The sequence below is a fragment of the Ciona intestinalis genome, chromosome 3 (genome assembly GCF_000224145.3).
Source record: "Ciona intestinalis chromosome 3, KH, whole genome shotgun sequence".
Lineage (NCBI taxonomy): Eukaryota > Metazoa > Chordata > Ascidiacea > Phlebobranchia > Cionidae > Ciona > Ciona intestinalis.
Genome location: NC_020168.2, coordinates 5138055 through 5151718, shown reverse-complemented (window position 1 = coordinate 5151718; position 13664 = coordinate 5138055). Strand labels below are relative to the sequence as shown.

At 33.9% G+C, this 13664-nt stretch overlaps 4 protein-coding genes across 6 annotated transcripts; 1 reads left to right on the top strand and 3 right to left on the bottom strand.

The window, feature by feature from the left end:
- The first annotated feature begins 467 nt into the window (after positions 1 to 467).
- LOC100182665 (alanyl-tRNA editing protein Aarsd1-like) lies at positions 468 to 2551 on the top strand. The gene is made up of 9 exons (XM_002131624.5): positions 468 to 668; positions 746 to 860; positions 923 to 1017; positions 1075 to 1212; positions 1379 to 1501; positions 1562 to 1766; positions 1820 to 1965; positions 2019 to 2091; positions 2171 to 2551. Exons 1-9 carry the CDS (start codon positions 484 to 486, stop codon positions 2384 to 2386), a joined length of 1296 nt encoding a protein of 431 aa, XP_002131660.2. The 5' UTR covers positions 468 to 483; the 3' UTR covers positions 2387 to 2551.
- LOC100181115 lies at positions 2492 to 3749 on the bottom strand. Its single transcript, XM_002131654.4, has one exon. It carries the CDS (start codon positions 3683 to 3685, stop codon positions 2972 to 2974), a length of 714 nt encoding a protein of 237 aa, XP_002131690.1. The 5' UTR covers positions 3686 to 3749; the 3' UTR covers positions 2492 to 2971.
- LOC100178747 (thyroid adenoma-associated protein homolog) lies at positions 2547 to 12239 on the bottom strand. Of its 3 annotated transcripts, none has more exons than XM_018811166.2 (20): positions 12059 to 12239; positions 11801 to 11969; positions 11374 to 11458; positions 11128 to 11303; positions 10835 to 10942; positions 10459 to 10587; positions 9862 to 10063; positions 9668 to 9798; positions 8791 to 9612; positions 8309 to 8524; positions 6356 to 8102; positions 5976 to 6283; positions 5486 to 5921; positions 5237 to 5397; positions 4995 to 5144; positions 4824 to 4927; positions 4673 to 4760; positions 4504 to 4609; positions 4305 to 4444; positions 2547 to 4251 (listed from the first exon to the last, which is right to left on the bottom strand). In XM_018811166.2, exons 1-20 carry the CDS (start codon positions 12094 to 12096, stop codon positions 4171 to 4173), a joined length of 5397 nt encoding a protein of 1798 aa, XP_018666711.1. In that variant the 5' UTR covers positions 12097 to 12239; the 3' UTR covers positions 2547 to 4170. The 3 variants fall into 3 exon arrangements, with proteins under 3 accessions (XP_018666711.1, XP_018666712.1, XP_026689490.1); XM_018811167.1 differs by having other exon boundaries at positions 4827 to 4927; positions 12059 to 12207; XM_026833689.1 differs by lacking the exons at positions 11128 to 11303; positions 11801 to 11969; positions 12059 to 12239 and having other exon boundaries at positions 11374 to 11460.
- LOC100180320 (testis-specific serine/threonine-protein kinase 2-like) lies at positions 12188 to 13662 on the bottom strand. Its single transcript, XM_002131720.5, has 2 exons — positions 12802 to 13662; positions 12188 to 12737 (listed from the first exon to the last, which is right to left on the bottom strand). The coding sequence occupies exons 1-2, from the start codon at positions 13366 to 13368 to the stop codon at positions 12375 to 12377; spliced, it is 930 nt and encodes a 309-aa protein (XP_002131756.1). The 5' UTR covers positions 13369 to 13662; the 3' UTR covers positions 12188 to 12374.
- Positions 13663 to 13664: the final 2 nt, after the last annotated feature.

The following is a 13664-nucleotide window of genomic DNA, read 5'->3' as shown; positions in this document are numbered from 1 at the left end:
TCCCGTTGACGTACGGTCGCGCATTTTGTCGCTCCTATACCTATACATAATTACGAAAACGAATCTCTATAATAATATTCAATTGAACTCGTATAGCTTTCCATAGCACCCCTCTTCCACTCTTTGCTCACAAAATAACGCTGTAAAACACTCTGCATACTGCCTATTCTCACCACTTCAGAATTTTCGAGGGTCGAGGTAACCGCAAGCGACAGTCTGCGTCTACAAAAACACGTAATACGAAAAACGCGCGCCTTCAGATTATAGTAGTTCTCTAGCGCATTCTAGCGAGTACACCTAAAATATATTTATCCGCATGTGTAAAAAAATTATTAGAATTTTTATTAGGCAATAAAACAAATCTATAAAAGAAAATTGTCCATATAAAAAATAAGCCACCTTTTATCTAATACTATAATAAGAAAATGGGAATAATAGGAAATCAGAAACGGGACGTTCTCTGCATTCGGTACTTTCCCGCGTATGGAAAGAAACCTGAACAACTTCTTTTGGATTTTGAAGACAACGGGTTGTTTTGTTGTATTTAATATGGTTTTTAAGTGTCAGGCAGACAGTTATTTGAAACAGTATGAGAGTAAAGTCGTCGCGTGTACTAAAGTAGAATGTAAAGTTGAAAATGAGATTGGGAAACTGGTAAAAACCAAAGGGTAAGTGATTCGACTATTGTTTAACGGTTTTGGTTTATATGATAATTTAATATTGCTTATTAGTTTTACTGTATTAGGTATGAAGTGGAATTAGAAGATACAATTCTGTTTCCAGAGGGTGGAGGTCAGCCTGATGACAGAGGTACAATTAATGACGTACCTGTTAAAAGAGTTACAAGGAAAGGTTCCAAAGTATGAGTAATGTTTAGTTGCAAATGAATGATTAAAATACACTAAACATACTATGGTAACAGGCACTTCATTTTGTAACATCGGAACTTAGTGTTGGAGACACTGTATCTATGGAGGTAGACTGGAAAAGAAGATTTGACCATATGCAACAGCATAGGTTGTTTTTCAAGTTTAAATAAGTAAATAGTAAGAATTTACCTTTCCTACATTACAGTGGCCAGCATTTGATCACAGCAATTGCAGATACGATGTTTGGGTTTAAAACAACTTCATGGGATTTAGGAAAGAGTATAAGCTTTATTGAACTCGATACCCCAGCTGTAACAGCTGACCAGTTATTTCAAATTGAATGGTGAGAAATATACAGTTTCATTAGTTTGTATTCAAATACATACTCGTTAATTTAAATATAGTCCATTTATAACTGTATTTTTGGAAGGAATTTAGCAATACTGCATTGCTTATTAGTGCATTAAAAATTGCTTATTAGTGTTTTCACTCATACATATATTTAATAGCTGTGCAAATAAATCCATTAGAGAAGGGGTGGATGTGATCGTACATGTTACTCAAGTTGGTTCACCAATATTGCAATCTGTAAGAGCAAGAGGGCTTCCTGATGACCATGTAGGTGATGTTAGGTAGGTTTTAAATGTTTGGAAATTATACTTTTTCTATGCCTAACCAATTTGTTTTTAAAGGATTGTTGAAATGAAAGGTATAGATACAAACATGTGCTGTGGGACCCATGTTTCAAACCTTTCACACTTGCAATGCATTAAGTTGTTATCGGCTGAGAAGGGTAAAAAGGGAAAAACAAATTTATGTTTTCTCACTGGTGACCGGATCTTGGATTATGCAGGGAAATGCTATGCTAATGAAAAAGAACTAACAAAGCAACTGAAGGTTAGTGCAACTGCTGATTTAGTGTAATATATTTTAACAGGTTTATTTATTAGTGTGGACCAGAACAACATGTCGAAGCTGTGGAAAGGTCAATGAAACAACTAAGAGTTGCACAGAAGAATTGTACGACTTTACTTCGAGATGTGGCAGTGCTAGAAGCTGCAATATTTACAAAAAAATTCGATGCAGGCTCAACCAAGTATATTTTAGGTTAAAGTATATTTTCTCAGGTTGTAATATATATTGTTTTAGGTTATTGTCAATGCATAGAAAGGAAGGCAATGTGGAATTTATGAACATTATTTCAAATGAAGTCAGTGATCAGGTAAGAGCAAACAAAATATTAGGTTGCTATTAATTATTAATCTTCTTGGTATTTTTTACAAAATTAATACTTCTTGAAGGCCTTTTTGTTCCTAACTGTGGGTGACGAGAAAGGTGAAGGAATGTTTTTAATTTCTGGTCCTGGAAACTTTATAAAAGAATGTGGAACAACATTGATTGAAACAATTGTTGGCAAAGGACAGATGAAAGAGTTCAAAATGCAAGGGAAAGCCCAAAAGCTACAAAACAGAGAAAAAGCTCTTGCTGTGGTGCAGGAATATATTAATAAACTTTAATTCATTTTTTTGTGCTTTCTGAATATATCCATCTATTGCCATATATGAATTGTGTCTAAAATCATGTTATACGCTAAGTTCCTTCCTTTAAGTATCAATTTCATGTTTTCCTTTACTTTGTGTTTATTTTATAATCCATAAAAACTATAACAGGTGCCTCTGAAAGTGGAAAAGAGTTTAAAATAATGTGGGCTTATAGAAAGTGCACATGGTTGGAACTGACAAAAAAATTCAATATGAAGGTTATGGGTTATACAAGTTGCAAGTTCAACATGACAGTCATATATAAAGAATAATAAACAAAAGGGAGCACAATGTTAAACATTATTAAATACAGGAAAACACAATTAAAACAATGGAATAACAAATGAACATGCACCTAGCCTTAGGTAAATGAAAGCTTCTGTGGAACGTTTCAAAATATGTATGGTTTACCTAGCATGATCTAATAATGTATTTATTTTTCATATGACGATTAGCCATGGGCCACCTTTAATTTTTGGCACCATAAATATAGAATCTGCATGACCAAATATATTATTAGTGCAATAAACAACTTGAATAAACCGAATGAATAAACGAAAGTTAAATTAAAGATAAATTAGGAGCTGACTTTGTATGAGTGGGAGCTTTTAACTGCTTAATCATTAAAGCTGGTGTCTTTTGCCATTTTGTGTAAGTTTGTAGTTTATCAAGTTCCTCTTTCAACGATTCATTTGCACAGGTATAATCTGATTTCAGTTTAAGCACAGAGGCCTTCAGCTCATTTAAGGTACAATCAAGCTTGTTCGGCTTGGTTGGTGAAACTGCATGCAACACTTCAAGTGCTGAAAACACCCTTTCTCTTGCTTCAACTATTACACACAAATTTTGAGTTATTTCATCTCTCTTCATTCTTGCAGCTTCCAGGTGGGTAGCTGAGACTTGTCTTTCAGATACAGCACATTTGAACATTTCTACTGACTCTTGCTCACCAAGCACTTGGTTTCGTAACTTACTTTCTTCAGTGGTAATTGAATTCAGCATATCTTCAAGAAAATCCTGGCCAAATTTAGCACAGCATTCATACTGGTACGTGTTTTCAGAAAGGATTTTGCCAATTGCTTGTACAACCTTCTGTCTACTTTTTTGTACATCTTGCTTCAGCGTCTTGACAGTTTCGAGTTGTAGCTTAACTGCATTATCGACGTCAAAAGAATTGTTAATTTCGCGTGTTAAACGTTTAGGCAAAACATCTTTCTTGTAAACGGTGTGCTTTCTGCCGATTTCAATTTTACTTGCATAGGCTGAGTTATTCATTATGTTAAAATAACTTCCAACAGCCTCACGAAAATTTACTGTCCGCAAAACTGAATCGATCAAAACAATCAAATTGATTTTGTTTTCGATAAAAAAATAATAAAGTAAATGTTTTGGAATAGAGATCGTAATAATGGGTTTTCTATGGACTGTCAACAATCTAGAAAAAAACTAAACAGGAGCAAATTCTGACGTTTGTACCATGATACGTTCGTTGTAAACCGACTCTGGTTGTAAAATCCATTGTGTCACATCATTTACAGTTACACAGTGTCCGGTGATAAATCACATGCTTGTGCGTCAAGGGCAGTACAGCTTCACAAATATAATGTTTGTTTCAAACACGATTTTTCGTCATATTTATATTCTATTTAAAAGCATGTAATAAAAAATATATAAACAAGAGATTGGTGAGATTGTTTATGTATCATTGATGTAATTTATCTCTTAGAAATTTCTAAACTGATACTCCTTCAACGAGTTGATCACAGTTGAGTAGCATGATGTGCAGCTGATTCAGCCAATACGGTCTGAACTAACTCATGTTGATCAACTGACAAATTTACCTGAAATAAACAAATATTTATTAATAACACAAACTGCCATCAAAAGTACATACCCTTGAAAGTTGTAATATCACATGATGTAGTCTCCCAAAATCCATATATAAATTTTTACCAAGATGCAGTTTGCAAGCATGTAAAACAACTTTGACATAATGAAGTGTACACATCATGAAACGTAGGTATGCCTTTTCCCCTATTAATCAAATGTAAAAGTTAGAAAACTGGAGAAAATGTGCCATCGACAACACTTACTCAAGTTCTCAATGCATTTTAAAAGCTGTTCCATTCTATGTGCAGCAAGTTCTAGTTGTGTTTTAATCCAATTTTGAGGAATGATTATTATTGCATCCATTAATTCCTGTTAAATACATTCAAATTAATTTCAGCAAACTTTAAGAGTAACAAAAAATATTTTATATACCTTAATACATGGGAGAAACACATTTCCTAAATAATCTGGTTCCAAATACAAGTTAAACTCTTCTTGTTCAAACAAATCAACGGTGTCACTGTTGATAAAACAATTCTATTTATTAAAATATAATCTGAATCTATACAAGTATAAATTTTACCACCTTGCATGTTTTGGAACTTGTACATCGCACATGAAGCTTATCAATGCAGAAACAACTTGCATATCAGATGGAAACTGTTCAATAATAACCTGAAGTAGTCCCTAGAACAATAAATTAAATGTTAACTTGACATAAAGTTTACTGAGACTGTGTGTAATGTTTTATCACCTCGGTTGCAGTATTATGGTGCAACTTAATAAATAGATCATGCTGGGTGACATGAGTGACAAATGCACAGGCAGGAGATCGGATTTCCGGTTGTTCATCTTGCAAATGTGATAAGGTTGCAGTAAGAATCATTCCTACTTTCTTCATAACCTAAAATGATTTGACCATATGAAGACATGAAGTAACAGTGTGTATATGGTTGTTATTTTGAATCAGAAACATCTGTTGTAAACTTGTAATACCTGTTGTTGGTTTGCATGCAGCTGAAGTTGAGCGAGCACATTTTTCCCAGCAATTTGTAACCCAGTTGCTGATACTAAACGGAGTGGTTCAGGTGCTTTGTTAGTAGAAGTGTGTTTGTATATCTCATCTACCCAAATATTTAAAACAGTGTCCTCTACACCTGAATGCGATAATTAGCATAAAACATACACATGAAACTATAGGAAAAGATAACAAGCAAAACAAAACCACAATGCTTTTGAACTTACATTTTTGACATAAAATCATTTGAAAGATCAGGACAGAGAGCCCTTTTATGAGTCCACACTGAATTGAAAGGATCTTAGTGGATTCATGTAAGGATAAAAGTTTCGACTGGAAAAGCATGAATTCATCGTGTTGTATACAATTGACTGGGTCTTGAAACATAGTTGTAAATAATAACAATGCTGTTTGGTTGGTTTCAGTGCAATTAGTGTCAGTGGTGCACCACAATGATAATAGTGCATATTTTGCTACATTAATCCAATTCTTTTGTTTTACTTTGTTGCACAACCATTGAAATAGATAATGCTTGGTTGTTCCTGTATGTTCATCATCCTTTACACATTTCCCCAAATCACCAATTGTTTGATGTAAGTCTACAGGATTGGTTAAGTGTAAACTTAATAGAGTCGATTCTTCCACATACTTAGAATAACCAACCTGAAAAAGAAAACCAATGAAATAAATACAAACACAAATTACAAAACCACTTACACTTTGAATCCACACTGAGTTGTTTTCTGTGACAATTTTTGTTGCGGTTTTAGAAACCATATAGAGATGTTTTAAATTCTGGGTCAACTCAATATCATACACTTTTCTTGTCAATTTAATATATAATGAAGCTGTGAATGGACAACTGTTGAATTTTAAATCCATGAGCCAAGTTCTTTTATAGAGCAATTGGAGAAAGTTGTCAATATTTTCTGTGGACTGGTGAGTGTATTTATCCATTAAATTCAAGGTTAGGATTAACCAACTGTGTAGTTCATTCTGCCTGAAATGTGGTTTATTTTTCTGACCTGTAAGTAAAAACAAACTGTAAGTACAAAGAAAGTTTTGATTATAAATAAGTAGGAGAGTGAAATACTCACTTGTCACAATTTCATCACAGGGAAGACTCTTCCAATATAACTCTGTAAACTTCTGAACCTGGGAAGTTTTTGCAATAGATAACACAGTCATCACAGCAAGTCTGCGCATAGAGTATGAAGGAGAACCAAACATGGTAATCAGTGCATCCATAATTTCCACTGAGGACTCATTATTATTACCACTGCTCACAGGGCATGTCAACTTTGACAAAACTGACAGAATAGGATGAACTTCTGCTCTAATTTGAAGTTTACTCCCTTCTTCTTCTTGGGGCAAGTAATTGCAATTTAATATTGATGCTATGAACTCAAGCAGGTCTGGAAATCTTGAAAAGAATTCTGTTATTGTTAAGGAGTTTCCAGAAGAAAAATTAGTTCTATCTTCAGTATGTTTCTGGCCCAGCATTCTGCAAGAAACTGCCCCCAATAAATGCGTGGCTGCATTTCTGATAACCCATACAGAGGAACGAAGTGAATTAATTGCCAAGATGAATGATTGAGATAAATACTCAGCCATGTTTGGGCCAAGTGAAGTGTTCCGAAATAAGTGTCTCATAATGTACAGAGCATGTACCTGTGGCATATCTGCAGTATCTTTGACCCCAGTGTCTAAGCTTGCCCTGGCTGCATTTAGCAATACCGTCATTGTTGACTTGAGAAGTTTTTTGTGGCTTGGAAGTGAGGCAACAGCAGAGCTAAGTACAGCTTCAGCAATCAATGGAATTCCTGCCGATCGACGAGTAGTTGTGCCTCCACGAACTTCCACTACAGTATTATTCTTAAAAATAGCTAAAGCAGTTTTGAGCACAGATGATGGAATAGACATATATTGACTTTGGCTAGAAGAATATAATGACACACAAAGTGCGTTAAAGGATTCAAAGCAACTTTCTATTACACCACGATGTCGGCATGTGGATAATACACGAACAAACACATCACACACTCCGTACAATACATCCTTGTACTGCCCTGCTTCAAGTGCAAGGTGAACAGAAGTTGCTTTAATAAGAACAGAAGATGCAGAAGTCATCAATGAACAACAATGCTTTAAAGTTAACCATGAACATGACAGAATAGCTTCATGCTCCAGAGTCAGAAGGACATTGTCACCACTTTTACCAGGCTGTTGGACAAGTTGATTAATTCTTTTCGATATTTCTTGAAAATCTGCAGATGTCACAGCATCTGCATCTTCAATACATCCAAATATTTTAACAAGCATCCAACTGATAATGTTTTCTGTACTGTTTAATATATCAAGGATCAACAAACAAACTTTTTGCAAGTATTTTTTATGTATGACAGAGCGATGTTCATTTTCTGTGCTAAGCATACCAATGCATTTAGATAAAGCAGAAATCCAGCCAAACATGGGAGAACTCTGTGATGCCTTTAGTGGATTCAATTTAAACAAATCAAATTGGTGAAGAACATTCTTATAAAGAATATCTTTGATGAAATCAAAAGCAGAATCTGAGGTTTTCTTTTTATCAGCACATATATTTTGAAGATACAGATATGTGAGCAAACAACCAGAGTCGCATACTGGGAACTTTGGGCTTGACAGCAGCTGCATGAAAGAGGAGTTTATCTTATTCCAGTTAATGTAAGCATGAGATGTGGGAAACTGAAGTAACAGATTTAAACAAAATTCTCGAATATCTGGAGCAGAATCTTCCAATAAACATAAGAGGCGATCAACTAATCTTTGAGAAAGAAGGTTCAATTTTTGTTTCTGTAGTGCCTAAATAGTACATAAATTAAGTAATAAAGTTTAAAAACAGTCTTTAATATCTTTATAAAGTTTAGAAACACAGAAAATTTTGAATTCATGTACTTAAAGTCACAAAAAAAGTGAATACGACTCATGATAATGTTTACTATACATTGAATATCTCTAAATTATATAACGATGACTAGAATTTATTATTTCTAGATAATTTCACGTACCGTGACAAGAACTTGAAAGTCTGCAGGAGTGACCAGCACTTTTCGCAAAGTTTTTTTTTGAAGCGCAAATAACCCCAGCATGCAGTCGTACAAAGTTAACACTGTTTGTTTGCGTTGATAAGATGCTGATGTTTGGAGAGATGAAAGGCATAGTTCTTTCAACCAAACAATAATACTGAGACATTTGTCAACATATACAGCTGACTGTTCAGTATTCTGCAATATATAGGGTAATTTTTAAAATATTTACATGAATTTTGATATAAACTGAGACATTTGTCAACATATACAGCTGACTGTTCAGTATTCTGCAATATATAGGGTAATTTTTAAAACATTTAAAAATTTTTTTTTATAATTTGATATAAAGTAATTTTCGTATTATTTACATATTTGACATTTTTTTAATACTTAAACACATATTTACAAAATAGAACAAATCTTAACTTTTTGTAAGATATTGTAATATGTAAAGGTCTAACCTGTTTAATAGAAGCTATAAGAGTACACTGAACTCTTATCAGCAGTTGTCGTATAGCGAAATTAAACTCGTGTCTAAAGGTGCTTGAATCGCTGTTTAGGTTTAAATGAATATGATCTCGTAGTAGACTGAATTCTACATCTGTTACAACTTCCGATTGCTTTGAACCACACACTACCGCAAATGCTAGCCCACGCGTTTCGTTATCGAAAGATTTTAAGGATTGTTTTAAAATTTCGTGATCCATGTTTTGAAATGTGACAATATGGTTATTCCTGGCAGCTTTCATTACACCAATTGTTGCAAAGAGTCGTAAACTATTTTCTTCATCACTGTACGTAGTACTCGGTTTTAGTAAGCAGACAGTTTTGTCAAACACATTTGCATGGAGACTTATGTTTACTGGAAGCCAGAAATGTAAAGCTTGCTGTCGGGTAAATGGGTCAGGAGACAATAAAGCTTTGATGAGACTGGAAGCAGCAACTTTCTCCCAGACTTTTAAATCAAATTCTCTTGAATCTGAAGCTTCACATGTACTTAGTATAATTGCCTTGTACACTTTAGACACCACTGGTGCAGTATGATTTGCAGACAAGCAAGGTATTATTGCATCCAAAAACGTTGGCTGATTCTTCAAAATTATGTCAGCGCCGTACTTAGATACCAGAATTTGCAATAATCCGTATTTACCTTTCACAAATACAGGTGAGGATACAAGTTGATCACATAGTTGTGATGGAAGATTATTACTGCCATTCACCATGTTATTCAAATCAAGCAACAAACTAAAAACCTGTACCATGATATCAGGAACCCCTGAAATCTGTGAAAAATGTTTGAAATGAAAGTGACAGAGTATTTCGACCAGTTATACTTACAGGATTATCCCAGTTTTTCCAAATGAGGTCCAAAGACTTAGATAAAACCTCACCCTCTGAAACAAATATCTCATAGAAACATTCACTTGACTTTACAAGTTTAGCAGAGCATTTCCACCATATGAGCAAAGCTAAAAATAAAATAAAATACATAACTCAAAATGTAAGCATAAACTTTTATACAACAAACTAACCAATAAAACCCTGATACAGGAATTCTGTACTCGTTGCGCAGAAAGATTCAATATAATGGAAAGCAAGTAGCAACGTTGAAGTATCTTCAAATATTAAACATGGTTTGCAGCATTTCATGATTCCACATAAACACCATACCATTCGATTACTACAGGTGTTTGTGTTCGGTATCTCTACATCCATAAAAACCTTAGGCATGACCTGAGGAATATATACCTTTATTATTGACGAAAAAAAACAGACTGTGGTTCAGTTCTATTAAAAATGACAAATTAATCATTAAAAAACAATCAATTTTTATTGAACCCCTAACTTTCAACAACACATAATATTTTTTTTTTAAATAATGAGCAAGTAAAAAAATAAAAAAAAGACGAAGGGGTGTTTTCAGTTTTAAGTGAACTCTATATTCTTGTACAGAGGAAAACTTTATATAACCCTATCTAATACATATATATATATATATATATATATATTATGACAATAGTAATATTACTATATAATGTTTGTATAACAAGTAAATGTCAACATCTGTAGTTGCCACTTTAAGAGAAAATTGTAGCTTATTTTACAATGTAAAATATGTAGTTATATACCTCTACTGGTAACGCCTGTGGTTTCAGTAACTGTGTTAAAGCTTTAGATACTTTTTTACTCTCCTTGAAGTAGCTGAGCATATACCCAAGAACAGTCGCACACATTTGCATTAAGTCCTGATATTCAGTCTAATTAAATAAATAATAAATATTGAAACAGGCTGGTTAATACACAGCCACTTTTAGGATAAAATGCAAATTCTGAAACAAAATTTCATACACGGCATTAAACAATTAATATAAATAATGCATAAAATAAACAGAATTTTATATACTGCAGTAAAGGCTATGAATAATTAGCATTGGGAAATAATGATCATTAATTGAGATTGTGGATAGCTACCACCACAAAAACACTGTACACAAATGTAAACACCTTGGAATCCACCATTATTTCTATACATCTGGTAGATAGCATTCCCAAAGTTTCAATGTCATTTCTTTCAGTCACGCAGGTTAGGTCTGATCGGAAATGCTGCAAAATCTGGAAAAAATATCTTACAGAAAAAATGAGTAAACCAATGTTTGATTGTTTTATTTGTCATTCCAAATATTATTTGTCTTAAAAGACAACACAAAAAAGACACCTAAAGTTTAACATAATGCATTAATAAAAGTTTTTTATAATACTAGACAATTAAACAAAAAAATAGTCCTAGCAATTTTTACCTGCAGTAGCAACTTAACAAAGTAATATAATTTTGTTTCATCCAGTTCAGAATCACATAAACCATTCACAATACAAGGCAAAACATGCTGAATGACTTTAAAAGAAATTTTTTGAGATATTTTCATTTCTTCTATAAGTACTGACAGGTACCATACACTCGTAATGTGTAAAACAGCTAGAAAAAAAATGACACATTAGCTGTAACAAAAAAATCACTTAAACCATATGTAAACTTTTATACTTACTTTTTGAAGGAAACAAAAGCCTTATTTGTTCATCAATAGTTTGTGTGAACTCTGATCCACAGAATGGTATGCAGGCCTTTACATGCTGGAACATTGAATAATTATTATATCATTTACTAGAAAATAATTCCCGGTGGAATTTGTAAGTAAAGGACAGTTATTATAAAAAATTCCTAAAAAATCACCGACAAAATATCATACTTGGTAACTCATAAGCTGGCATAAAGTGTATGAAAAAAAACACATGGTTTAACAACTGTCTTTTTTCCGATTTGCATTACACAGGAAAATATACAAGCATTTCCATAGGAAATTATACTTATTTTTCTACGAATTTGGTTCGTTGTTTAATTAACCAGAGTGCATGAGACGAATTCTGATGTGCATAACCTAAAGTTGGTAAACAAAGATTAGGGTTGAAAATCACCTTTAACAATTGTTTTCTGTCACTTGGATCCATATTGACAGAAAGAAACATCAATTGTCCAAATATACCACAAACTTTTGTAACATTTTTATCTTCTTTTTGATCATTGGATAATATCAAAGTATCCACAATATTCTTCGTTTGCAAAACATCGCCACTCTTGAGTTTACTAAAAGAAGAAAATAACTGACTGCATTATATGTTTGCAGTAAGTAGGTGATGTATATGAATATATGATACATCCAGTACAAGACTTACCTTGCTGTAACTTTAAGCTTCTGCAGTTCCACATTCATGACTAATATTACAGTAAATATAAACTTAAAACTACACCCAGGTAAATTATCTATTCAACCAATTGTTCAAACCAAATCTAAATCGAAACTATCGCTACTGTATTTCCAAGCTATATGTCCATGGACCATGTGTATAGACGTTGTGGGGATTTACCTTACCAAAGGGAAATTCCCGTTTTTACCGAATGAGTAGAAATACAGTATTGCGATATTCGTGTTTGAGTCTTGTTGAGCATGTGTTCTAATTGTACAGAACAACTCGGTTTTATATTTGTGCTTTATTTATTGGTTTCGCTATTGGTGGCTTCGTTACCAGTGCTTGATGGAAGCTTTTCAATTTTACTTGGCGCACTGTCTGCAGCGCTATCCGGTTTCACGGCCTGTTTTAACCAACTATGCACTGCCACGTCGTGCATTCGTAGTCGTTTATCGGCATCAAAAACGAGCAACCCTTGCATAATTTCTTTGGCTTTATCGGTAAGTGATTTGTCTAGTTTATCGGTATAACGTAACGGCAGCTTTTGGTCGAGGAGCAGAGTTTTCATGCTGTTATCGCGGAAAGGCATGATTGCGCAATTCATCACAAACAGAATGACACCCATACTCCAGAGGTCAGCAGCGGGTCCACGATAAGGTATTCCCTGTGGTGTAAATATTATATATAAGTTTTCAATAATAGATTACACTTTCTTGAAGTAACAATACCTGTAGGATTTCTGGGGCAGCGTAGGCTGCACTTCCACAAAACGTCATGCTCAAGTCACGCAAGCTCATTTTGCGGGAAAACCCAAAATCTGCGACCTTAATTCTGTTTCTGTTGCTAAGCAGTACATTCTCACATTTCAGGTCGCGGTGAACAACGCCATTCGCGTGTAGGTATCCCACTCCATTAACCAGCTGCTTGAACAATGTTGCCGACTCCTTTTCTTCCAGGGCGCCTCTCATTTGAATGTAGCCAAGCATATCGCCACGTCCAGCAAATTCTAAACTTAAGTATGTCTTCCTTCCTCCAGTAAATATTTCCATCGTGCGAATAACATTGTCATGATTCAAAATCTTTACAATATCCAGCTCACGAGGCAGAAACTTATCTTTGAAGTCTTGTGGGACCTGTGGTCCGTTTATAATTTTTAAAGCTACTTTTAACGGGTCTGTACTTCCAGGTTTTTGCCAAGTAGCACTTTTTACAACAGCGTAACTTCCCTGGCCCAACTCAGGACCAAGAACATATCCTTTCTTTTGAAGAATTGAACTTTCACTGCGACAAAACATACTTTCGTTAACGTATAGTCATTTTGTATAAACAATTGTACATTTAATTTGCATATACAATTATATGAAAATTACAGTGTCTAATTGTGACGTAAAATTACCATTATGTTCCGTATATGTGACTTCAAAAGTTTGTGTTGATCGAATTTAATTAACATTTTATTTACCTTGTATAAGAGGTAAAAACAATGAAAAATAGGCCACTAAAGCTACAACTACTAAATACTGCAAAGAAAATACATAAGTTGGCCTAAATTATACTTTATGATTGCAGATCAGAGAACGTGAAACTAATG